Source organism: Pongo abelii, chromosome 2 (assembly GCF_028885655.2).
Source record: "Pongo abelii isolate AG06213 chromosome 2, NHGRI_mPonAbe1-v2.0_pri, whole genome shotgun sequence".
Classification (NCBI taxonomy): Eukaryota; Metazoa; Chordata; class Mammalia; order Primates; family Hominidae; genus Pongo; species Pongo abelii.
The window spans coordinates 4,881,294-4,908,717 of record NC_085928.1 but is presented as its reverse complement, the minus strand read 5'-3'; the positions used below and the strand labels follow the sequence as shown (position 1 = coordinate 4,908,717).

Below are 27,424 nucleotides of genomic sequence, written 5' to 3'. Positions count from 1 at the left end.
GAGTCTTATATAGATATCCCTGTCATACTTTTCTGCAACAAAAACATATACATTTAAAATAATTTTTTGATGTCAATAGACTATAAGGTTCCAAGGCAATTCTTTCCAGTAGAAATATAATGTGAAGTACATATATACCCTTACATATTTAAGTAGTTCCATTTTAAAAAGTAGAAAGAAACAGGTGAAATTAATTTGAATAATGCATTAAACCAATACATTCAAAATATTGTTTCAATATGTAATCAAAATAGAAATAATGAGATATTTTACATTCTCTTTTTTTTTTACAGGTCTTTAAAATTGGTTACGTTACAGTTACATCACATTTCAATTGAGACTAGCCACATTTCAGGTGTTCATAGCCACGTGTGAGAAGAGGGTATAGTATTGGACAATCCAAAAAGTCTTTTCAAGTGACTTTTTCATTACTATTCTTATTAGAACCAAAGTGATACACAGTTTTACAAATATTTGTTAAAAGTAACAAGTCAACATTTACTATAAATTTTTTTCTTAATAATTTTTCTTTTAAAACTAATTCTTTTTAAAAAAAGAACTAATACAGGCTTCCCTGAATAAATATCACTTACTACTAGATGAGGCAGAGTTCAGCATCAATTCTGTCTGTTTTTTGTGTGGTGGTTCTGTTTTTATAGATGCCAGTGCTGTTCACACAGATAAGAAGATGGAAATGTTGGCTGGGCACGGTGGCTCGTGCCTATAATCCCAGCCCTTTGGGAAGCCAAGGCAGGTGGATCGCTTGAGCTCAGGAGTTCTAGACCAGCCTGGGCAACATGGGAAAACCCTGTCTGTACAAAAAAATTCAAAAAATTAGCTGGGTATGGTGGTGCATGTCTGTAGTCCCAGCTACTCGGGAGGCTGAGGTAGGAGGATTGCTTGAGCCTGGAAGGCAGAGATTACGGTGAGCTGAGATTGTACCACTCCACTTCAGCCTGGGAAACAGAGTGAGATCCTGTCCCAGAGAGAATTGTGTTACAGTTGTTTTACTGGTTCTTCACACTCCTGATTTGTAGCCTCAGATCACATACAGATCTTTCATCAAGCATTGTTTTAAAGATCTATTAGGTAAGCACTCTTTAAGTCCATTTTTGATTTTGTTGAAAGCAAACGACGTGAAACCATCTCAATTACAAAAGGCAGTGTTGCCTTTTTTTTTTTTTTTTTTTTTTGAGATGGAGTCTCGCTGTGTCTCCCAGGCTGGAGTGCAGTGGCGTGATATCAGCTCACTCCAACCTCTGCCTCCCAGGTTCGAGTGATTCTCCCGCCTCAGCCTCCCAAGTAGCTGGGATTACAGGCGCCCACCACCATGCCCGGCTAATTTTTATATTTTTAATAGAGATGGGGTTTCACCGTGTTGGCCAGGCTGGTCTCAAACTCTTGACCTCAAGTGATCTGCCCACTTGGGCCTCCCTAAGTGCTGTGAGCCACTGTGCCTGGCTGACTTATTCACTTTCTCAGCCAAGACACTGATGTGTTGAACTGCCCTTGTTTGATGTTCTAGAGGTTTCTACACCCTGGCACATTCTGCCATAATAAGATTCTAGATGTGTGGGAAGCTTGCTTGTCATTTGTAAAGTTGGTGAAGGGCCATGTGAAAGGAGATGCCCCACTGGAAGTGTTCTCCTCCTTTAGGAAGTTGATGATGTGAAAATGGATTCTTTTGAAACTGTCCAAGCCTTCCTGTCCCTTAGAGCATTGGTGTGTATCCCCAAGGCATGTATGTTCCAGTTTGAAGACTGCTTTTATACTTTTATATGAGAGCATTCCCTGTTGAAATAGATTTAAAATTCTTTTATGAGAAATGTGAATCCAGTTGTACTAGGCATTGGTACAAAATATATCACTTAACTGTATATTTAGGAGGAAGTATGCCCAGTGTTTTAGAGTTCTGGTTAAAACTCAGCTATTGAAGCTTGTTGTATTTTAGAATAAGAAATCACAGCAAAACTGTTATTTTGTAAGTTTACCTCGTTATTTTTATAATTTGAGCTGAAGTTTTGTGGACTTGTATAGGAGCACTTATTTTTACTTCTACTCTATGTCCTTTGACATTGTTTTTATAAGTTAAAAGGCTTATACTAATTAATTTGGGATCTAGAATTTTAGTATTATAAAGGATGGAAGGGAGATGTCAAATTTGGTTACCATTTTGAAGAGAGGGCATTTTAATCCTAAATTATCCTCATTAGTAGGCTATAAATATTTTACACATTTATAGTAGCAAAGTTGATTTGATTAGGAACCCAAAGGCAAACTGATATATTCTAGGAGTTTGAAGTTGAGAAGAATCTTCCTGTTCTTATATCAAGGGCAATGAACTACAGGCAGTGTTCCAAGTAAAGTAGCTTTTCATCTAAGTAGGACTAATGATAATGATTTACTAAGAAGTGCAGATGTCTTCATGCTGATGCTTAAAGCCCAAATTAGGTTAGCTACAGTGCTTGAATTTGGAATGTAGAAGCAATACTAATCAAAGCTTTTATAAGCAAAATGTAAAATGATGGCTGCACTAAATGTGCATTTGTACACCAAATTTCTTTAGATCATTACTGGCCTTTATTCTGGGCCAAGAGGCTCATGGCTTCGAATGATTACAAAGCTTATGTTTTAGGATGATTTAAAAAAAAGAGTCTACTTTCTGTTGGTTCAGCTGCTCTCACCTGTTACCACATTGATGGACTGACCATGGTTGTTGTCAACCATGTTGACAACCATGTTAATGTCCTGGTCTTGGCAGAAAAAGGGCAAACAATATGGATTCTAAATGGGAAAACATTAGCATATTAACTAAGGATGACCCAGCTTGGTGGAGTGTCTTAGTCAACTTTCTGGCTGAAGGCTATGTCCCTCTAGGCATGAAAATCTCTTTGTTGTTAGTGATAACTTTTTTGGTTTTTTCAGACAAGGTCTTGCTCTGTTGCTCAGGCTGGAGTGCAGTGGTGCGATCCTGGCTCACTACAGCCTTGACTTCCTGGGTTCAAGTCATCCTCCCTCTTCAGTCTCCCAGGTAGCTGGGACTGGGCACATGCCACCACACCTGGCTAATTTTTGTATTTTTTGTAGAGATGGGGTTTCACTATGTTGCCCAGGCTGGCCTCAAACTCCTGGGCTCAAGCAGTCTGCCTGCCTTGACCTCCCAAAATGCTGGGATTACAGATGTGAGCCACTGCGCCCGACAGTGATAACTTTTTGATATCTGGTTAGTAGAGAAGACTGAAAAGACTCCTTTCTTGGTTTAATTGCTTTTGCGCTCCTTCCTGCTTCTTCATCTCTAGTCCTTTTTGCACATTCTACAGGTGTCACTTTTTCCTTTCTCTTCCCCTGCTCCTTTTCATCCTTCAGATTATACTTCAGGATTTAACTTTCCTGGAATGCCTTCTCTGAACTCCCTGCATTAGGTGCATCTTCTTTGTGGTAATGAAAATAATAACCATTTTGTAACACTTTGTATGTGCTAAGGACTGTGTTAATCACATTGCTTAAATCTCTGCTTTTCAAACATTTTTTTAGTAGTCTCTGCTTCCAACATCTTGTTTTTTATTTATTTTTTCTTTCTCTCACTTTCTCCCAACATCTTTTGTTATATCCTCATATATAAATCTTTCTAAAGTCCTAGGGCTCTGGGAACTCTGACTATCACTGATGACCATTATTTAACTCTCCAGCTCTGTGAGTTGGGTATTATTATTCCCATTTTAAAGATTTATCTGAGACAAGGATAAGTACCAAATTGCCTAAGATAAGTGGCAGAGCTGGGATCTGAACTCAAGTTTTCATTGTTGTAGTTGTGCTATTGACTATTCCAGGGTCTCTCAGTAATACACAAATGCCGACTTCTGTAGCATCCTCTGTTAGTGTCCTGGAGCTTAGGGACAGATCCTTTTTTTTTTTTTTTAGACATAGAGTCTCTCTCTGTCGCCTAGGCTGGGGTGCAATGGTGTGATCTCGGGTCACTGCAGTCTCTGCTTGGTTCAAGCAATTCTCATGTATCAACCTCCCGAGTAGCTGGGATTATAGGCGCATGCCACCATACCTAATTTTTGTATTTTTAGTAGAAATGGTTTCACCATGTTGGCCAGGCTGGTCTCGAGCTCCTGACCTCAGGTGATCCACCTGCCTCGGCCTCCCAAAGTGCTGGGATTATAGGCATGAGCCCCCATGCCTGGCCCAGATTATTATTTATTTTTGTGTCTGCAGCAAATAGCACTGGCCTAGTCCATAACAAGTCCTTAATAAACCAGAATCTGAAAGTGGTTGTACTCTCAAGTGCATTTTAATCTAATGTCAACCACATTTTAACAAATTCATCATCGCCATTTTGTTCTTTTGTGAATTTGTAACATTGCTTCCAGGTAAGTTTAAAGAAACTTACCATTATCCTTTGCAGCACTTTTTTTTACAGGTAACCAGGCATGAGTGGGGCAGGAAAGGGCTAACCCCCACCTACCAGGAATGTTAGGCAACCATCAGGCGATGACTTGGCTGTTATCACACTGCCTCTCTAAAAATGATAATTGGCAGCCAGTGCCAGGGAGAGGCAATTTCCTGATGCTCCACAGTTGTCACACTAAAGTGATAATTCATCGCAGGCACCAGGGAGAGGCAATTTCCCAAACAGATAAAAACATTTGAAATTGGTAATCAGCTTCCAATAAAATCTCAGGAATTAGGCAAGTGAGCTCAAGCATGTGCATAAAGAGACAAAATGGCAGAGTATGACCTTCCGGGGGCATTCCACTGAAAAGGGAAGAAAGCCTCAGGTGAGCATGCATACAAGTTTCTAGACACACTGTGCGTGCTCACCTCCCAAGTGTAAGGAGGGCACTGTGCATGTGGGGAGCTCACCCTTAAGGAAGAATGAAGGAAGAGGGGTGCAAGACACCGGAAGTGGGCCAATGTATAAAGTCCTAGGATTAAGGTTAAACGGGGCACTTGACCTCCAGAGTACTCGCTTGGGTCTCTTCCAAGTGAACTGTCCTTTCTTTCTTGCTCTAAAGCTTTTGAATAAACTTCCACTCTTGATCTTAAACTTGGCTTGGTCTCTTTTTCTGCCTTATGCCCCTCAGTCTAATTCTTTCTTCTGAGGAGGCAAGAATTGAAGTTACTGCAGACCCATATGGATTTACCTCCCACTAACACTTTTAGTACATAGGACAGTATCATTATTCCAATTATAATATTAAGAGGAACATAGAAAATGATCATAAATTATAGCTTATGGCTCCAAAGAATAATTGGAAAAACTGGAAAGAAGGCAAGATTATTGTTTTTAAGTTAGGTTTACTAAAATAAGTGAATGAATGAAACTACCAATTTCAGTTTCTTTCCTTGGACCAAAGATTGCCATGTACAAATGCTAAATCCTCACGAATTTGTTGAATTTGCCCCTTTTCCTGTTAAGATGAAAAAAAAATTAAGATTTGGTCTGTTTTTGACAATTTAAGCACAAAATTGTCTCAGTGTAGTAAGTGTTAGTATATGTATGAAACTTAAATAGTGACACTTTATATTTCATATTTTTAAAAAGTTTAACCAACCTAAGGCCATTTCAAATAAAATCTACATCTAAGCAGTAATTCTGCTGGAAGCTATTTTAAAATGCTGACTTGAGAATCTTGACTCAGACTATATATAATTTAATGAAAAGCTGCCCTGATCTTCAGTTGTAATAATTTAAATATTCATTATTATAATGCCATGCTTCAATCAAGTCATCTACATTTAATGTGCACATACTAAATGCAAGGTATGTGTATAGAGGTAAGGGATATAGAAATAATGAAGATTTCTGTTTCCTGTGGTGTGACAGACTGGGTACCCTAACCAACCCCCCTTAAGAAAATAACTAAAAATGTAGGATATAATATTAAACAAAAATTTTTAAATGCATCAATTATCTTTAAATACTTAGTGGCCAAAACCTAAGAGATAGTGGGAACCTTGAAGGTAAATTACGTACTGAAGCTGGCTTTTGACCTGAGAACATTTGCTTAACATGAAAAACTTACATGTTTTTTATTGCTTCATGAGAGTGAAGGAATAAAAAAGCCAGAGCCTACCCAAGTAGAGCATCTGATAGAAGATTCACTTACATCAAGCTGGGATTCAAAGTGCTATACCCACCATATAAGGTAAACCAGGAAGAAATTGTCCTCTCCAAATAACTGCAAGGAAAACTGCCCGTCTTCAACTTTGATGCTGTGTTCCTCTCAATATTATAATTGGAATAATGATACTGTCCTGTGTACTAAAAGTGTTAGTGGGAGGTAAATCCATATGGGTCTGCAGCAACTTCAATTCTTGCCTCCTCAGAAAGTACGCTTTGAAATCATTATAGTGAAGTTGCAGAACACTGAAAATAAAGAGAAGACCTTAATAGCAACCAGAAAGAATGGAGAGCTTACTTTCAAAGGAACAATGGACAGAGGGTTGACTCTTGAGAACCAGCGTTCAAAGGAATATAAAAGATGACTGTCAATCCAGAAATATATTCAGTCAATAATGCTCCTGAAGAGCAAAAGCAAAATGGAGAAAGAGAGAGAGAGATTAAGAGTTTTTCACCAACAATTCTGAAGGATGTGCTTCAGGAAAAAAGAAAGCCATCCAAGATGGAAGATGGGAGTTAGAAAAAAAATGAATAGCAAAGGTGGGATGTTATGTGGGGAATGCCTAATCATCATTGGCTATATAAGACCATTATAATGTTTTATGGGGTCAAAAAATGTAAGTCAAAAGAAAACCCAGATATACAATAACAGTAGCATCTAAAGCAAGAGTGTTACGAGATTCTTGTATCTTTTAGGAAAGTTGGTGAAAATTGACTTAGCTTAGATTTTTCTTAAAACGTGCATGTTAAAAGTCTTTTGGGTTACCACTAAAAAAGTCAAAATAGAATGTAAAACATTTAAACTAGAAAAAGAGGAAAGTTGAGTGAAAGGTGAGTAAGAACCTCTTTCTCTGAGGCCCTTAGTATTTGATAGGCAGTGGTGAACAATGGCAGGGGTGACTTTGGGGGTTATCTTGTGGACCTAGCTTATGCATCACTACAGATATGTTTGGCTTCATCTTTACTCCCATCCCTCACCTCATGGCTGGAGCCACTTGAATTGTTTCCAGAGACTGGAGAAACCCTAGCAAAGGCTCTTGCCATTCATGCAGTTATCTTCTGCTAATGCTACCACTGCCACAAATTGAAGAGCCTCCCGATGAGTGCCAGCTGACAAGCAGAGATCACCGCCCCTGTATGCTTGCAATACCTGGCCTTGGGTACTGTCTGGTTTTTTTTAGCAGTTGCCTGAAGGGGTCAGGTACACAACCCCAAAGTTGGTGGAAGTTACCAGCTCTTGTTACGGATTTTAACCAATGAGAGAAAGAGACAAAAAGCAGCCAGCAGATTGTTCTTCCTCCTTGCTCCACTAACCTCCAGTTCCTGACAAGGCTCTGTAATTTCAAACTGTAGAGTTGTAATTTCAAACTGAGAGACTGACCAAAGCTCTAGGCAGCTTGATTACAAATCCTCCTGTATCTGTCATGCTCCTTCCATGATTTACTTCCTTTTTTCTCTCACTTTTGCTTCCTTAGAATTGCACCCTGTCCATACCATGAACTTCTGTCTTACATTGTTTTCTAGTGATTTCAGGCTAAGACAAGGGCTTTTAGACACCTATTTAAGTTCCATTAGTGAGTCCTCCAAAAGACACCCAAAATAAACATGAAAACTAGCTGTACAGATGTGCTTTAAGATGATTTTCTACTCTTCTTCTCAACAAAATTGATGCCATCTCCTGAGTGTCTTCCCTATAGAAATATGGAGCCCTGGGCCGAGCACGGTGGCTCACTCCTGTAATCCCAGCACAGTGGGAGGCCGAGGTGGGTAGGTCACCTGAGGTCAGGAGTTCCAGACCAGCGTGGCCAACATGGTGAAACCCCGTCTCTACTAAAAATACAAAAATTTAAAAATACAAAAATTAGCCAGACATGGTGACGTGCACCTGTAATCCCACCTACTTGGGAGGCTGAGGCAGGAGAATCGCTTGAACCTGGGAGTCAGAGGTTGCAGTGAGCCAAGATCATGCCACTGAACTTCAGCCTGGGCAACAGAGCGAGACTGCATCTCAAAAAAAAAAAAAAAGAAGAAGAAATATGGAGCCCTCTTAGTAGAGAAGGTAAGCCATACACAGAAACACCTCTCATGTGAGATAAATAAGAGAAGTACAGAGTATGTTTGGGAAATGGAATAGTCCATCAAGTTTGGTAGAGCACAGAGTACACTGGGGAAATAGTGGGAGGTTAAAATGGAAAGATTTTCCTGAGGTCTGGCTATTATGGACCTTGATTTAAGGACTCTGCATTTGAACTTTATTCAGTGGATGATGGGAAGTCATTAAAAGTTTTTTGTTTTTTTTTTTTACTTTTTAACAGTGGAATGACAATCAGAAAAAAAAAAAAATATGTAACTGGGCATGTCCCTGTGGAGACACTGAAAGCCTGTGGAGTTGTTAAAATATGTATACACATACATATGCATATATATGTATGTGTATATGTATGTATGTATGTATTTGAGCAAAGGCTTTACAATCTTTTTTCCCTTCTACGTTAAAATGTAATGTTCAGTTAGTTCTCTAGTATTGTTTCCTTGGTAACCTGACAGAGATTGTCGCTATGTTTCTAGGCGAGACTGCTTATAAAAATGACCCTGATTGGTAAACTGCATGTGGGCTGGGAGAAAGAGTAAATAACCAATAGAGACCTGATAGACGTGCCATGCTTTGGGTCTTCTGAGTGCAGTGATTCTTACAACTGGGCATGTCCCTGTGGAGACACTGAAAGCCTGTGGAGTTTTTAAAAGGAATAATGGTTCCTGTGGGACAGGAAGCTTTTAAGCCAGGACAGTTCCTGCGTCTGCCCCAATATGAGTTTCATCTTCTTGCACCTGAATTACCACCTGTGTTTACTCTTAAGCGTTAGTTCTTTAGAGTGAGAGCCATGTCTGAGATATTGGTTGTATAACATATCTTTAGGAATCTATAATTTTTTATAGGTTTTACCTCTAATAAAATTAAACTTGGTGGAGCAAATGCTGAGAGCTTCTGAGAGACTGTGTAGGCATGACTGTTGTAAATGTTTTATGTAGTAGGTATGTGTATCTGTATATACATACACATATACCTTATTTCTGTTTTTAAAGCATAAGAAAATTATAATGTTTACCTCTGAGCCCTATTTCTGCATAATTATGATGAGTTAATTTCTTTCTGAAATTTATTTGCTGAAAAGTAGAAATGTAACAGTTCCATTGCCTTCATTTGAAACTTTTTAATCCTTTTTATTTAGGTTATCTTCATTGTAATGAATATGATAGTCTGAGATTGATGTGGCTGAGGCAGACATTAGAATCTTTCATCCCACAGCCTTTGACAAATGTAATTAAAGTGTCTGAATTGGATGGCAGAAAAATGGGAGATGCCCAGCCTGAAATGTTTGACAAGGTACTTTTATTACATTGTGACAAACTGATGGACGCCCAATAATACCACTATTATGTTGCTTTGTGGTTGTTATTTTCCATCTGTTCTCAGACATAGCCTGATACAGTTTCTCAGTACCCTGGAAAATTTTGATAAAGTGAACATGGAAGCAGTTTTCATTTGATGGTCAGCATGGTTCAAAGGAAGCAGTAACATTGGGATTGAGGATTATAGAATGTTTTATATTGGTAGGTAACTCAAAGATAGGAAAAGATCGGATATTATTTGGGTCAGTACTGTATTGCTTTAAATCAGTAACATTTCATATCAGTATGACAGTTAAAGAAAAAGAGGTCATTTCAGTAAGCTGAAATTGAAATATTAGTTCTTAGAAATAAGTGCTGAGAATTCAGAAATATATTAATGTCTGATTACAATGAGTAACTTTTGTAAAAGTTTTTGCTGTGGTTGTCAAGGATATCAAATAGCATTAGTAGACCTAGTAAACTTTAATTCTCCCATCCTAAGCCCCCAAAAGCAAACACTGAAAGTACATGGGAAGTTTTTCTGAAAAGTGTTAGTGAGGAAATGTCATAAGGAAAAACTTACTTTGGTGTATTTTCAGTTAAAAAAGAAATGTTTTTACTTATTTGCTATTTGTTTACCATGTTTTAGAGAACTTCTCTATCTACTTCGTGCCTGAGAATAGATTGTCAGTGCATATTTGCATCACTTGTCTTTTTTTTCTCTAGGTGTTAGTGGATGCTCCGTGTTCAAATGATCGAAGCTGGTTGTTTTCTTCTGACTCTCAGAAGGCATCCTGTAGGATAAGTCAAAGGAGGAATTTGCCTCTTCTACAGATAGAGCTCTTAAGGTAAGGACTGTTAATAAAAAAGTGTATTTTGGTGTCTGATGTAATTTACACAGGCGTAATAGAACATGTCAGGCCCCCAGTGGAGGGCTTGCTGTGTAGGTGTCAATGATTATTCCTCCAAAGGCTGCACTCAAAAAATTCCCAACTTCTTCCCCTTTATCGCTCATACTGTAATGCTCACCGCCCCGCCTTCTACCCCCAGTGACGTGTAGTATTGTTGTGCATTGTCTTTTAAAGGGCATAGACAATTTTACTGTAGTTCAAAGTTGTTTGCTCACTGGGACCCAAGCCTGGGGGTTCATAGCCCTGTTTCTTTTACCAGAATCTGAGCAGCCCCTTAGGAATAGCTTTGAATCAGGATGCATGTTTTGTTATTGTTCTGGATGAATCAGCCCCTAGCAAGTTGTAGCTAGTTGCTAGCGCTTGTCTCCCCTCTGAGAATTTTCCAGAAGGACCTGGCCACTGAATATTTGGTTTCATAAGAACACAGCCATTTTGGAACATTATTATTCGGGTTCCAACGTGATTTTGACATATGCCCTACTCCCATGTAATTCCTCTTGTTTAATGCTAAACCAAATATTTTTGTTTGTTTGTTTTTGAGACAGAGTCTCGCTCTGTCGCCCAGGCTGGAGTGCAGTGGTGCAATCTCGGCTCACTGCAACCTCCACCTCCCAAGTTCAAGCTATTCTCCTGCCTCAGCCTCCTGAGTAGTTAGGATTACAGGTGTGTGCCACCAAGCCCAGCTAATTTTTTTTTTTTTTTGTATTTTTAGTAGAGATAGGATTTCACTGTGTTGGTCAGGCTGGTCTTGAACTCCTGACCTCGTAATCTGCCCGCCTTGGCCTCACAAAGTGCTGGGATTACAGGCGTGAGCCACCACGCCTGGCCACTAAAGCAAAATTATCTATAATATTTAAAATACAATTAAATGGTGCCTTAATCACTCATTACCTCTTGCACGTAGAAAGACAGTGAATGACAGTATGCATTTCCAACTTCTGACTGATACACAGCAATAAACATATACCATTACCCAAATATTATAACCAATACTAATACATAGCCTTGTATCAGATTACATCTCAGCTGATTATGGTGATTCTTGGTAGTACTTATCAGAAGGCTTTTCTGAACATTTCAGCAGTTAGACTATTTGTTTGTATACTTCTGATGTCCACCTTTCATGTAACACTAAGATATTTTGAAAACTTTATACCGCCGTTCCCTTTTACCCTTTGGGTTATTAGCTTTGAGATAACCTAGATCCTTCTCTAAATCATTTTCTCACCTAAGCTGTATTGGTTTGGCTTCTTCGTTTTTTGTTTGTTTGTTTGTTTGTTTGTTCGTTTGTTTGTTTTTTGAGATGGAGTCTTGCTCTGTCACCCAGACTGTAGTGCAGTGGTGTGATCCCGGCTCACTCCAACATCTGCCTCCTGGGTTTAAGCGATTCTCATGCCTCAGCCTCCCAAGTGGCTGGGATTATAGGTGCCCACAATCACGCCTGGCTAATTTTTGTATTTTTAGTAGAGACGGGGGTTTCACCATGTTGACCAGGCTGGTCTCGAACTCCTGACGTCAAGTGATCTGCCCACCTTGGCCTCCCAAAGTGCTGGTATTACAGGCATGAGGCAGCATCCTCCAGCCTCAGTTTCTTAATTATTCCTGCTACACCAGCCTTGCCATTGTTATTCCTTACACCTGTAACAGATACTAAATCTTGTGATGGCTTATTAACATTGTAATCTACATTTTTTAAAACAATAAGTAAGCAAACAGGCTTTCTGAGAATATTATTTTTCTTCTCTATCTGTCTCCTGACAAATCTGCCCCTGACTTCCTTTTCTTTCTATTACCAGGTTTTCTGTGATATATTCTGTCTACTGTTTTTCCTCCCATTTTGTCTCAATTAATTATATTTTATCTTCTGTTTCCTTTACTCTTCCAAACCTATTCTTATTAAAGAACGATTAATGTTTAAAATTTTTAGAATTTTTAAAATATATTTTTAATTATACAGGTAATACATGAAACCATTTTCATTGTAAAAAAATAAATCAAATAATACAAATGAAGCAAAAGGCCCTGTTGGCCACATGCCCAACCAAATATCAGCTTTCTTCTTAGAGTTAACTGTTGGATTAGTATCTGCATATAGTGAAATACATTTTAAAATAACTTTTATCATGATATGTATATTCTTCTGTTACATAGTTTTTTGTTTTTTGTTTTTTTTTTTAACCAAATATTTCTTAGTCTTTTCCATGTAGGTCTACTTTGTTCTCTTTAACTTACGTGAAACATTCAAGAGGATCTATTGTATTCCTTTTTAATCCTTTAATCCTCTTATTTCTGGATATTTACATTGTTTTTGTTTGTTTGTTTGTTTACTTTTATAAACCATTCTTTAATTTGTCTCATCAGACAGGTCTACTAGCATTTTTCTTGATTAAATAAATATTGAGAAGTAGAATTGAGGATCAAATATTTTAATAGCTGTGTTGAATTGTTCTCCAAAAAGGCTATACCAGTTTATACTCCCTGCTGCACTGGACTTTGTTTACTGCTTGCTCCGTCTTAAAATATTCTCTTCCCTTGACATTTGTGATCAGAGGCTTTCCTGGTTCTCTCTACTTCTCAGTTATGCCTTCTTCATATATTATTTAACTCGCTCCTCATCAGCTCATCCCACAAATTTTGGGTTTCTTTAGCCTACTGATATTGATCTTTTTCTCTATCTGATGGCTTCAACTGATATCTCCCAATACATGAGCTTAGACTATCTCTCAAATACAAATCTAAGCTTAGATCTTTCTCCTTAGCCTCAGACCTACATATTCAATTACCTATCTGAGATCTCCAGAAACTTAAAACTCAAATAATTAAGATAAAAATCATAATTTCTGACTCTCTTAGGAGAGAGAATCTTCATCAAATCGACAAAACAAAAAATCAGACTAGAAATTCCACCAGCCTGCCTCTTCCCCCTCTCTTCTCGATTTTAGTAAATGCCACACCACCATATATTTGCCTAAGTCAGACATCCATCTCCAACTTTCCTTTTTCTCATATATTCAATCAATCACTAAGACGTCTCAGCTGTACCTATTACATGTGTCTCAAGTTCACCCAACTCTCTCCATCCTGAATAGCCTAACCTAAGCTACCAGTATTGTCACCTAAATGATTTTAACTGGCCTCTAACTGTCCTACGTGTCTCCAGTTGTGAGCCGTACTGCTTGATTCTCCACAATGAAGCCAGAGTGACACATCCGAAATGAAAATGTCGTGTCAATTATCCTTCTGAAAATCCTACAGTGGTTCCCCATTACCAGCAAAATTTCACACTCTTTTTTTTTTGTTTGTTTGTTTGTTTAATTTGGGGATTTTCCAGTGAAAACCAGGATTTGCTAGACGAATTCTAAAAGAGCTGCAATACTTCATACTGTTAGTGTAATACTCAAGTCCTCTTTTGACCTGGCCCCTTCTTACTTCAGCAACCTCATTGTCTCAGGACTCCTACTCATTTTGTTCCAATCATGCAGTTTCTCAACAGTCCACACAGTATCTCATTTCTGAGGCCAGTGCATTTCCTGTTCCTTTTCCTTGAGAGTTATTCTAATTTACAGTCCCCTTTCTCTTGGCAAACTCTACTGATTCTTCGGGAATCAGCTCTGACATCTCCTTACTGAAGCCTTGCCTGACTTCCTAGGAGTGGGGTGGATATTGTCCTCATGTCCTTACCTTCACTTAAAGATACGTTTATTGTAAGTTCCTCTGCTACTCAATTATCTAGTACGTGCCTCTCTTTTTGACAAGACTGTAAGCCCCATGGGAGCAGGGATTGTTTTATTATTTTTATTCCTACCATATAATTTGGTGCCTGGCATGTAGAAAAGACTAAGTAATTGTTTAAAAACAGTATATTACATGGGTTGAGTATTTAGAATTTATAGCTGTAATTAAATTGATAGCACAGTTAATCTGACAAAAATAATGATGTAATAATCATTATGCTGCATGGTGATTAGGCATAAATGTAAAGCAATTCCCATAATTTATTTTGATTAGTATTGCTTTTACATAGCCAAAACATGGCTATAGATTTTAGTTTTTTTATCATTTAATAAGCTTTTCTTAATATTGTATAGCATTTCAATCATCATTGTAAAAATCATTCACATGCATAAACCCCAGATAGGCACCTTCTTATGTCCCAGCAACTAAGGCTCTTCTGTAGTGGCCACTCCTCTCTTCCATCATCTTACTTCCCTAAAGGAATGGTTTTAGTAGCATATCACTTTAGTAGCGAATTGGCAGGGCACAAAACTGACATCACATTGAATGTAGGTTTTCATGTCATCATATGAGATTGGAAAAGGCTGTCACACCAGCCATCTCCCATTCTTTTCCTTCAGCAGCTGCTCTACATTCCCTGCCTCTGCTTCCTGGCCTGCCTGAGAGGTTTTGCAATGACTTGAAGCAGCCAAAATTCCGAGTCCCTTGGCTGTATGATTATGTTGACAAAGGGGAGAGAGCAAGATATCCGAGCTATAGGCAGAGAAAATGATCGGAGTCCTGACATCTACAAGTCTTGGGGTTAAAAAGATAAGGGGAAAAAAATGATAATACCAGACACAATCTCTCTCTTATCTCCTGCCCTTGACTTCAAAAAATGAAGAAAAAAAAAAAGACTATAGCAATTTTATCATCAGGAATAGCTGTTTTATCACTATCTCACTACCTAGAATTTCCTCTTGCCTGTCTTCCAATCTTTCCTCAGCTAGTTATTGCATTACCTTTTGTTAACAAAAGGCAATCCTTGTATTTCACAATATGAGATAAAAGGTTTTAAAATGCAGGCATGCAAGAGAGTAAAAACATTAATGTGTATGAGTTTCATTCATAGGAAGGATTGATTGCAGATCCTTATTTTCATTTACAAAGAGCAATTGGAATGCAGGTAAACAAATATTGTCTGGCCTCATATTGTGAGCAGAAGATGGCACTCAGAAGTGAGAAAAGGAGTGGAAAAGATAGTGAAGAGGTAAATAAGGGAAACTTTCTGATTGTACTATTTTCCAAAGGCTAGACTTGTATGTACATTGTCTGTTGACAGATATGGTGCTCAAAGGTACTTTATACACATGAGTACTTATACAGCCTTTAAAAGCAAGGACATTCTGTCATTTACTACAACATAGGTGGAACAGTAGGACATTATGCTAAGTGAAATAAGCCAGAAACAGAAAGATAGATACCATAAGATCTCACTTCCGTGTGGAATCTAAGAGTTGGTCTCATAGAAGTAGCATATAAAGGTGGTTACTGGAGGCTGAGGGTGAAGGGAAAGATGGGGAAAGGTAAGACGTTGATCAAAGTCTAACTCTCGGTTAGACTGAAGGAATAAGTTATAATGATCTGTCGCGCTACGTGGTGACCACAGTTAATTATGTATATTTCAAAATTGCTAAAAGAATAGATTGGTAATATTCTTATCACAAAAGAATGATAAGTTGGTGAGGTGATAGTTATGCCAATTAACTAGATTGACTCTTTCTACAATGTATACATAGACCAAGATATTACATTATACTCCATAAATATTTACAATTATTATTTTTCAGTTTTTAAAAAGGTATTTATGCCCTTTATGACTGCGTAAAGGCATGCAGTTACTTTACCAGAAATATTTATGTTACATAAGCAGTCTGCACACTGTTCAGAATTTCAGCTTTTGGAAAGACAGTGTCCTATAACCATATACTCTACAACTCGATATTAATCTGGCACATTTTTATGAAAATTAAGTCTTATTTGATAAAAGTTTTTTTATGTTAATTTTTTTATTTTTTATTTTTATTTAAAAAAATATTTTAGAGAGAGGGTCTTGCTCTGTCTCCCAGGCTAAAGTGCAGCAGTGGTGCAATCATAACTCACTGCAGCCTCAATCTCCTGGGTCCAAGTGACCCTCTCACGTAAGCCTCCTGAGCAGCTGATACTACAGATGCATGCTACCACACTTGGCTAATTTTTAAATTTTTTTCTAGAGACAGGGTCTCACTGTATTCCCCAGGCTGGTCTCGAACTCCTGGCTCCAAGTGATCCTGACTGTTTGGCCTCCCAAGTGCTAAGACCACAAGCACGAGCCACTGTGCCCAGCACTGATGTTAAATTTTTTTTTAAAACTGTTAGTAGATATGTAATACTCCTTAAAATTTTTTAAAATTAATATACGTATAGCAGTATATATAATGATAAAAATAGTAATCTAACTAGTTTTCTGTTTTTTTTCACATGAAAAACTTATCGGAAGGCACAATGATGACAGGAGAAAGATCTCAAAACAATATGAGTTCTTTGTATACTTAAAGACTCTTTGATTTATCCATATAGAGGTAGAAGAATTAGAATTTTCTATTGAATTTACAGAACGCAAAGATAAAAGTTACATAAAATTTTCTCACACATCTGTCCCAAAGCTATTTTCAGGAGATGAGAATGAGGGGCAAGGATAAAAGGAATAATTGAACATAAACCAGTTCTATGAATGGAATGCCACTTAAAAGTATGCCTTTATTATCATTTCTCAAAATAATTTTTGAGCCAGTCATTCCTGTTACATGCTACGTGTGTTCATACTACATAATCAAATTCTTTTGCCTCCTTTGTATTTAAATGTATTACGAAAAATAAAGTGGGAAAATATACTGAAAATGAAATACATGTAGTCTTTAGAAGGTGACTATGATATTTGTATAAGAGAAGTTTACATGATTTTTAGGTGGGAAAGCACTAACTGAAGAATATGATTTATAACAAAAATAAAGGTAACTTATTGCAGTAATGTATCATGTCATTCGTTTCCTAGGAGAAAATCAATCACATTTAAAATACTGACCCCTTCTGGTTTTCTTTTCTCACTACTTGACAAGTAAAATCCAATTTGTGAGCTCATTGAAAAAGGAAGCTTAGATTATTCAGTAACGTTTTGAAAATTTGTATAAATCATCCAGATAACAATCCTTAAAAAGTGGTACTCTGACAGCAAGAATTGTGTTTTGAAAGAAACATTAAAAAAAAAAAAACACTAACATCTATTCTCTGATGCACTGGAGCTAAGATAAGGAATACCTAGTGACTGTGCAGCGTGGCCTTCATCATTCATCAACACAGTGACCAAAAAATTGATGTGTTTATATTGGAAAAATAATATTTGAATATATGGGGCTATCAGAATGGAAGATTTCCACCACTGCTTCAGCTGTGTATATGTTTTCTTTTTAAAGTTTTAATAATTCAGTTCATGTCGCATACTGTCATCGTATGCTTAGTCATAAGTTTGGAATCCAGAAAACAAAAGCAAACTACTATTAACAACTACTACAATTACTACTAATAATTATTTTCTTCCTCTTTCTGTTCGTCCTCCTCTGTATTCTTCATCTTGTATCTTTTTTTCTGTAAGTTTAGGTGGCAGTAGTCAGAGGTTATGAAATTTAAAATGTGCAATTTGTTTGCAGAAAGTACACACTTCTTTTTAACAAGAATTTACTGATCAAAATATTACACATTCAATGAAATGATAAAAGATTGAGGAGCTATCCAAAGCTATAATTTGTAACTGTTATATTTTCTTTCATAAAAAATGTGTCAAATATATATTGACAATATGAATACAATCTTGAAAATGAGATGTTATCAGCATTTATTAATTTATTTACATTATCTACTTTTTAAAATTTATTTATTTATTCATTTGTTTTGAGAGAGAGTCTCACTCTGTTGCCCAGGCTGGAGTGCAGTGGCATGATCTCAGCTCACTGCAACCTCCGCCTCCTGGATTCAAGCAATTCTCATGCCTCAGCCTCTCGAGTAGCTGGGATTACAGGCGTGTGCCACCATACCTGGCTACTTTTTGTATTTTTAGCAGAGATGGGGTTTCACCATGTTGGCCTGGCTGGTTTAACTCCCAACCTCAGGTAATCCACCTGCCTTGGCCTCCCAAAGTGCTAGAATTACAGGCATGAGCCACCATGCCTGGCCTAACATTACCTACTTTGTACTGGGAACTTAGCTAAGCATTACAGATTTTAAAATATGGAAATGATTCTTGTTCTCAAGGTCCTCAGGCCAGTTATCATAAAATGTGGTAAGACCTATAATAGAGAGAACAGTTAGGGTGCTGGGGGAATAGAGGGAAGGATGCCTAACTTTATTCTTGTTAAGGATGGAGTACAAAATAAGCAACAGGTAAATATTTAAACTAAAGAGATTTGTCTAATATACAATATTATTATACTATAGTATAATAATATACAATAGAGTATAATATACTGGAGCTGAGATACATGTATTTATTGATTTATTTATTACCTTTGGCTGCATATAGTATGTAGAGTAATAGGAATCATAATGATATACAATTGATATCTTTTTCCACTTAATTTATCATGAACATCTCAATTATTCAATAGTCTTTGAAAACATGCCATTCCTTCATTTATTTATTCATTTATTCAGGTAGTTAGGAATATCTAAAACTCTCCTTTCCTTATACAATCTCATTAATGCAAGAAGTAGTACAAAAATGTATCCTAATGGAGATTAAAAGATCAACTTTTTAAAGTTCCAGGCAAGAGCCTGATAACTCTTTGGGAAGGAGTTAATAGCAGCTGGCCTGTGATCCATTTCTGTTTTGATTTCCAGGGGGACACTCCTAAGGAAAGAAAAAAGGCAGGTGACCCAATTAAATCTTCTCATAAACATGTAGATAATTGGCCTCCTTGGTAAATAGACTAATGAGTTTTACTAAGAGGATAGTTCTTAGTTATGGCATGCTTTAAGCAGAATGTTCCTGGTTAGGATTGCCTATGGAAAACACAAACTAGCATCTATATAGATTTATGGGGCATGGCTTCCTAGAGATACCATGTATCAACTTCATAAGGTATGTTGTGACATAACCTAAATGCTCCCCATTGTGTGAGGCGACCTGTGAGCATGATTTAGAGAATTCATCTATTCTGAGATAGAAAGCCCATACCCAATACTGGTAGCAAGACCTGGGGAGCTACATCAGCTGTCCCAGACCTTTCTCTGCTTCTCTTGTACCACTTGATAGCCTGTATACTTAAAATTATTATTAAATAGTAAAGCTTGATAGTGGATAAGGTCTCTGGTCTGTGTGTGTCTGATTTGACAATTTGATCTTTTATGTTAGCTCACTCCTGAACCCCAACCAGGCCTCTGTGATGAAGCTGAATTGAGGGGCATGATTTGGACCTGAGTCCCAATTGCAAGTTTTTTATTCCAGTCCCACGTCTAAATCTTGGGATTCAATCAACTCTTCCAACCAGCTATTAATAAGACAGAAAATAAAAGCCTTGCCCCTTACATGCTTGGCATTGGAAACATGATTAAGAGGATGAGGGGATAGCTTATTCCATAATTTAGCACAACGGTTACATATACAGTAGAGAGCTACTGAAGTATTTCTAATAATGAAATTACATAATTACATTTATTTTAGAAAGATTGTTACACATAGAGGGTAGACACGAGAGCAAACAGAGAGAGAAGAAAGCTATTGGGAATAAATAATTAGGAAGTTATGGAATTTTTCCAGATGAGCAATGATTATCAATGGATTAATGTTAGAAGAAAGCAGTCTTCAAAATAAAATGACACTTTAAGCGTTTCATTAACTCATCATAGTTTATTCAATTTGTAAAATACCACGGATGTTAACAAGAGTTTAACATCCTTTTTCTTAATAATTTGAGAAGCTTTTAATGGATATTTAAGAAAACAAAACTGAGCCAATAAGTATAATAAGTATATTAAAGTATTTGAAACATGGGAGCACATAAATTCTTCTAGTTTAAAAAATTTGAACTGACTTTTCAAGATTTCTAAAGAGTGACCATTGCGTGCAGCAGAGGATGACCTGGCTATTTTGGGAAAAGGTGCGTCTTTGTCACTTGAGCATTCTTAGTTATCTCTTGGTGCTCTGTGTTCTTTTTGCCTCCCCCGAACCTTCTTTCTGTTGGAACAACGACTTTTATGATCCAAAGGATTGGACCTTGGGCTGAAAAACCACGATCCAGCCTATCCGTTAAGAGTCCCTGTGACTCTTTCTTCTTCTATCAGCAAGATTTTCCTGGCATTTGGCCTCATTCTGCCACTCACTACAGGAATTTGAACTTACCATGCCATTGACCTAAATGGAGTCACTAAAATGCCTTTAGTAAACTTTGTAGGCTTTTCTTTTTTAGTCTGGCTACTGCAGTTGTCAAATGACTTCTTTGGGAAAAGATGGTCATTTTTTTCCTCCAAAGATTTATTTAGGACATTGGCGTTCAAACTCTGCTCTGTAAAGATGTAGGGTTTCTGTAGAATGGCTTCAGGAGCTGTCTTGAAGGAATAGATAGGGATGAACAGGAGAGCCCCTTAGTCTGGCACACCAAATTTAACTAGAGGCAGGGTGTCTTTTTCCGGTTAAGCATGTAGAATCTCACTTGAAGAAAGTTTCTTCTTAACACACACACACACACACACACACACACACACACACGGTTTGAATAAACCCTTTTAAATCATTAAAATCAACTATAAGCAGTCTCCATTCATAAGCACATTTGCCATGGGACAAAATCAGGTCAATTCTGGTGGTTTTCTTGAAGGCTTTTCTTTTTTTTTCATTTGTATGAGTTAAGAGGCAATGGTTGATAGGTCAAAGACCCTACCTTGAAGTTAGGCAGGCCTAATGTGGGTTTGTTGTCGCTCTTTGCTCACCTAAGCAACACAAAATGAGATCCTTATGTTCAACTTTAGTGGAGCAGTTTTAATCCCTACCGTTCATATGAATATGAGTATTCATATTAATGAGACAGTAGACTGTTAAGAAGAGGTACTAAACGGGAAGTCTCCAAGTGGAAACCCATAATAAATATGTTAAAATTTGTCATTTATAATCTATTTCAAAAATCTAATGTCATTACTCTGTTGTACTAGTACTTTATAAGAAATATTGAATATAAATATAAAGAAATATTCTTTATAAGAAATATTGCTTCTTCAAGGTAAAAACTTACTGTCAGTGGAAAGAAGATAATTATCAGCATTGTTTTTGTTTCTAAGGCTGACAAAAGAATAGCCGCTGGGTGTGGTATCTCTGAAAACAGCAAGCTTGGTCATGTTCCTTTATCTTGAATTTACAGAACTCTTTTGATAATAAACAGTGTGATATCTAGAAATTTGATTACTTACTGTGAGCACAGTGAAGGCTACCCTCAGGCTTGTAAAATAATACTTTTAAAACTGATGACGGCATTAGGTAACTATCAACCTAGAAATGTCTGTGTTTTAGATTCTTATAGTACTCTGAAACTTAATTTTCAATCTGCATCTATTTGATAGATTGTGTATGAGCTTCAACTTTTCACCTTAATGTTTTCTTTGGTCGTAGTGTATAATAGTGGTCGGGGTTTTTTTTGTATTTGCTTTCTTGCCCAGACTGCCGTTTGCCAGCAGAAATAGTAAACTGATAGAAACAGGGTGAAATGATGAGAAACAGGCAGTGGAAAAATGAAAGAAATGGGAACTGCTGAAAAGGAACAAAAACAGAAATATTGGAAAGGAATACTAGAAGTCAACAATGTAGTATTTAAAAAAATGAAATGGAAAGGAAAAGTAACTGAAGAAAAAATTCCCAAAATGCTTCAGGGAAGAAAAGAAATGGTTAAAGATGTGGTTTTACCATTTGTTAAATTATATTGTAGCGATTAAAATATTTCTGTTTCTTTTTTCTTGAGACAAGTGCACTGGCACAATCTCAGCTCACTGCAACCTCCACCTCCCACGCTTAAGCAGTCCTCCCACCTCAGCCTCCCAAGTAGTTTGAACAATAGATATGTACCAGCTAATTGTATTTTTTGTAGAAATGAGGTTTTGCCATGTTGCTCAGGCTGGTCTCAAACTCCTGGGCTCAAGCGACCCGCCTGCCTTGGCCTCCCAAAGTTCTGGGATTACGGGCATGAATCACTGTGCCTGGCCTAATTAAAATGTTTCTATTGCTATATCAGATTAGGCATATATATGTTTTGTTGTTGTTTTGTTTTTGTTGTTTGTTTGTTTTGAGATGGAGTCTCACGCTGTCGTCCAGGCTGGAGTGCAGTGGTGTGATCATGCAGCCTTGACCTCCTGGGTCCAAGTGATCCTCCTGTCTCAGCTTTCTGAGTAGCTGGGACCACAGCATGTGCCACCACACCTGGCTAATTTTTTTATTTTTTGTAGAAACAGGGGTCTCTCTATGTTACCCAGGCTGGTCTCAAACTCCTGTACTCAAGTAATCCTCTTGCCTTGGCCTCTGAAAGTGCTGGGATTATAGATGTGAGCCACCATGCCCAGCTAATTTTTTTTTTTTACTAGATTAATTTTCTTTAAATCAGACTGTCTACTGTCTCCTGCCCCACTCTCCCAAACTCTGTTAGGTTTCCCTTTTGTTACTAGAAAGGCAGTGTAAGGCACAACTGACATTTTTAAATGTCTTAATGGTATTTTGGGGACACCATATCTCAATTTTAAAAAAGTGGCCATGTTCCATAAAGTCAAATTTACTTTAAAAAGGTTACCAAACTGTTCTACTAAATCAGAAATGAGACCACAATTGCTAAGTAGCTGCCCTCATTAACAGGCTATTTTACTTTCTGTAGGAATTTATTATTTGAGACCCAGTTAGCAAGAAGAAAAACCATTCTCATTTTTATAAATTACTTGTGAGCAAAAGCTTTTTTTTTCTTTTTTTTCTTTTTTTTTTTTTTTTTTTCCAGATAAAGCCTCTGGCCTCTATCATTTCCATTTGTTCTATAACATAAAAGTGAGAGGTTGCTTCGACTATTCTCTACTCAAAATTTTTTTTGATAAAATTTTTATTTTGATATAATTTTAAACTTAAAAAAAAAATGTAAGAATAGTACAAGGAGCTCCTGTGTGCTCTTCATAGAGATTCATCAACTGTTTTACACTTCACCACATTTACTTTTTTTTATTATTATACTTTAAGCTCTGTGATACATGTGCAGAACTCTATTCAGAATTTTTGTGTGTTAGTTTCAATTAAATATATTTCTTTGTTTTACGCTGAAAATTCTCTTCTTGACCTGCCTCTTAATTAAGGTAGCATTTATTTGTTTTTTGTTTGTTTGTTTTATTTTATTTTATTTTGAGACAGAGTCTTGCTCTGTTGCCAGGCTGGAGTGCAGTGGCACGATCTTGGCTCACTGTAACCTCCACCTTTCAGGTTCAAGTGATTCTCCTGCCTCAGCCTCCCGAGTAGCTGGGACTACCGGCGCGTGCCACCATGCCCAGCTGATTTTTTTACTTTTAGTAGAGACGGGGTTTCACCGTTTGGGCCAGGATGGTCTTGATCTATTGACCTTGTGATCTGCCCACCTCAGCCTCCCAAAGTGCTGGGATTACAGGTGTGAGCCACCCCACCTGGGCTTTTTATTTTATTTTTTTGAGACCCAGTCTTGCTCTGTTGCCCAGGCTGGAGTGCAATGGCACAATCTTAGCTTACTGCTCACTAAGGCGGAGGCTTCCCGGGTTCAAGCAATTCTCCTGCCTCAGCCTCCCAAGTAGCTGAGATTATAGGCACCCACCACAACGCCTGGCTAATTTTTTGTATTTAGTAGAGACGGGGTTTCACCATGTTGGTCAGTCTGGTCTCGAACTCCTGACCTCAGGTGATTCACCCAACTCGGCCTCACAAAGTGCTGGAATTACTGGCGTGAGCCACTGCACCCAGCCCATTCATTTATTTAATAAATATGTTTTAAGAATATAGTTTCCAGTTGTGCTGTATGTAAAAAATACAAAACGAATGCAACACAAACCCTGTTTTCAAGTAGCTAAAAATTTATTGCTTGGGAAAAACAGAATAGGGAGAAATTCCATGGAGAATCAATGAAAGTTTCAAAGACTGAGCTCTGAAGTGGGTCTAGGTGAAGAGACCATTTTTATTCACTTTTTTTCTAAGTGACTACAAGCTCATTCACCTAGGTAAAGGAAATTTTATGATGTTTGTAGCAATTTGTGTAAGCATTAGAACTTTCTAAGCATCTAGAAAGAAGAGGCAAATAATTAATTTTAATTCCTTGATTTGGTAGTTAATTACACGAGAGTGTCTGTCTTGCTTTGAAAGGGCAGAAGTATTGCTAGCTATGTATCAGAGTTTGGTCAGAGTAAAATCTCCACAAATGATATAAGAGATTTATTATTGGAATTAGATATTATTTAATTAAGGGAGCTGTTTAAGTAGTCTGTTCTATTGTGTCACTACTTCTGGTGGTAGGCTTTAAGTGAGCAGGGCTGGCAGTTAGCACGTGAGGTTAGCGGGGAGTAAAGACACACTAGAATCCACGAAGACAAAAGATGAAACACGTCTCTTCTCTGCACATCCAGTTTGATGATGTGAGTGATCTGCAGAAAAGCTGGTGGATTCCACCATGGACCTGCATAGGAACCTGGTCCAGAATTGGGAAGAGCTGAAGGAAGGTCCTGTGATTCCTGGAGGAGCTGTGGGAACAGCTGCTGCCTTTACCTACATGTTGAGTCACCGGATGTGTAACAATATGTGTGTACACTAAGCTCAAGGAGTTTTTGGCGATTACATAGCAAAGTTACCAAGATATATGACATTTTATTACCCCAGAAAGATTCTGAGTACGCCTTCAGAATTCATTGTTCCCTTCATCAAAAGCAGTTATTTTTCTGATTTCTTTTTACCATAGATTAGTTTTGCCTGTTCTCAAACTTAAAAATGTAATGAAATAGCATGTACTCTTTTATCTGGAATTTTTCTCTCAGCATAATATTTTTGAAGTTTATTCGTAGTGTGTGTCTCAAAAGTTTGTTCCTTTTTATTGGGTCAGGTGTTAAAGTGGTATTTTTGCTTTTGGCTTAACTCCCATTGTCTGGACAAGAACATTTACTTAGAAATGCATGAATAAGGCTTGAGGCCACTGTATTATTCCTGGAAGAGCTGCTTCCTTAGAGATAATTTTCAGTGATAGAAAGTTATCAGTGATAACTTTGGGGTTACAGAATCTTTTCAACCCTGTGAGGCCCAAATTGCTGAATTCTCGGTAGGCTTGGATTTCCACACACACAGCATTCCTGAGCAGAGCTGTGTTCTTCCATTTCAGCATCCAAATCCCTCAGATCTTTCCTGAGTTTTCTTTCATTAACATACACTAACATGTTACAATTTTCTTCTAGTTATCCTAGAGTTACGTAAATCTTGTTAGTATATAGTCTCTCTTCCAAGATATCATAAATAATGATTTTATTAAACGTTTTGGCATGGCACAGTAAGAATCACTGACTATATTAGAGTTCTCCAGAGAAAAAGAATGGAGATATACATATATATATATGCGTATATATATATATATATATAGCGTATATACACATATATATGTATACACGTGTATACATATATGTATATATATACACGTGTGTGTGTGTGTGTGTGTGTGTGTGTGTGTATCTGCTTTGACTCCTTCTTACTAGTTGCAATGCAGATTAAACAGCAAGAACTGGGATAGCCACCCTGGATTGTGAGGTTGAAGATTGGGCCTGGATCCCTGACGATTCTGGAGTCTGGCCATCCACTAATTACCTGGACAACCTTGGGAAGCCATCACAGTACAAACATAGAGAGTACTTACATAAACCTAGATGGTATGGCCTACTACTACACACCTAGGCTATATGGTGTAGCCTATTGCTCCTAGGCTATAAACTTGTACAACAAGTTACTGTACTGAATACTGTAGGCAGTTGTAACACAGTGGTATTTGTGTATCTAAACATACCAAAATGGAAAAGGTAAAGTAAAAATATGCTATAAAAGATAAAAAAAAAAATGTATACCTGTATAAGGAGCTTGCCATGAAGGGAGCTTGCAGGACTAGAAGTTGCTCTGGGTGAGTCTCAGTGAGTGAGTGGTGAGTGAATGGGAAGGCCTAGGATATTCCCGTACACTACTGTAGCATTTATAAACTCTGTACACTTAGGCTACACTAAATTTATAAAATAATATTTTTCTTTCTTCTAGAATAAATTAACCTTAGCTTACTGTAACTTTTTTACTTTATACATTTTTAAAGTTTTTAAAAACTTTTTGACATTTGTAATACTTAGCTTAAAACAAACACGTTGTACAGCTGTACAAAAATATTTTCTTTCCTTATATCCTTATTCTATCCGTTTTTTTCTATTTTTAAATTTAATTTTTTGTTGCTGTTGTTGTTAAACTTTTTTGTTAAAAACTAAGACGCAAACACATACTTTAGGCCTGCGCAGGGTCAAGATCGTCAATATCACTGTCTTCCACCTCCACGTCTTATCCCACTGGAAGGTCTTCAGGGGAAGTGGCATGTGTGGAACTGTCATCTCCTATGATAACAATACCTTCTTCTGGAAGCCTCCTGTAGGATCTGCCTGAAACTGTTATACAGTTACCTTTTTTTTTTTTTTTTTAAGAAGGAGGACCTGCTTAAATAATGATAAGAAGTATAGTAAATACTAGATGATAGGAATTTTTCAGCTCCATTATAATCTCATGGGACCACTGTCTGCCTGTCTTTCTATCGAGAGAGAGAGAGATTTAAGGAACTGGCTTATACAGCTATGAAGGCTAAGTCCCAAATTTGCTGGACGTGCTAGAGCCTGGAGACCCAGGGAAGAGTCAACATCACAGGTCAAGTGCAAAGGCCATCTGCTGGAGAATTCCATCTTGTACCAGGGAGGTCAGTCTTTTGTTCTATTCAGTTCTTCAACTGACTGTAGGAAGCCCACCCACATTATGGAGGGCCATCTGCTTTACTCAGTCTAACAATTCAAATGTTACTCTCATCTAAAAACACCCTCACAGACACACCCAGAATAATACTTGATCAAATATCTGAATATCATGGTTCAGCCCAGTTGAACATAAATTATGTAGCCATCATACTGGCTTTCTAACCTGTAGTGTTTGTGACCTTGC

The 27,424-nt window shown here is 37.5% G+C and overlaps 2 protein-coding genes across 5 annotated transcripts in view; one reads left to right on the top strand and one right to left on the bottom strand.

Moving 5' to 3' along the window:
* Positions 1-27,424, top strand: part of NSUN3 (NOP2/Sun RNA methyltransferase 3) — a 65,177-nt gene that overhangs the window by 21,468 nt on the left and 16,285 nt on the right. Inside the window, exons 4-5 of the mRNA XM_002813390.6 lie at positions 9,361-9,515; positions 10,247-10,368. Of these exons, the coding sequence (XP_002813436.1) occupies positions 9,361-9,515; positions 10,247-10,368 (277 nt within the window). The remainder of the gene's footprint in view (positions 1-9,360; positions 9,516-10,246; positions 10,369-27,424) is intronic.
* STX19 (syntaxin 19) overlaps positions 1-27,424 on the bottom strand; it is a 104,197-nt gene that overhangs the window by 67,789 nt on the left and 8,984 nt on the right. The gene's annotated exons all lie outside the window — the stretch shown is intronic.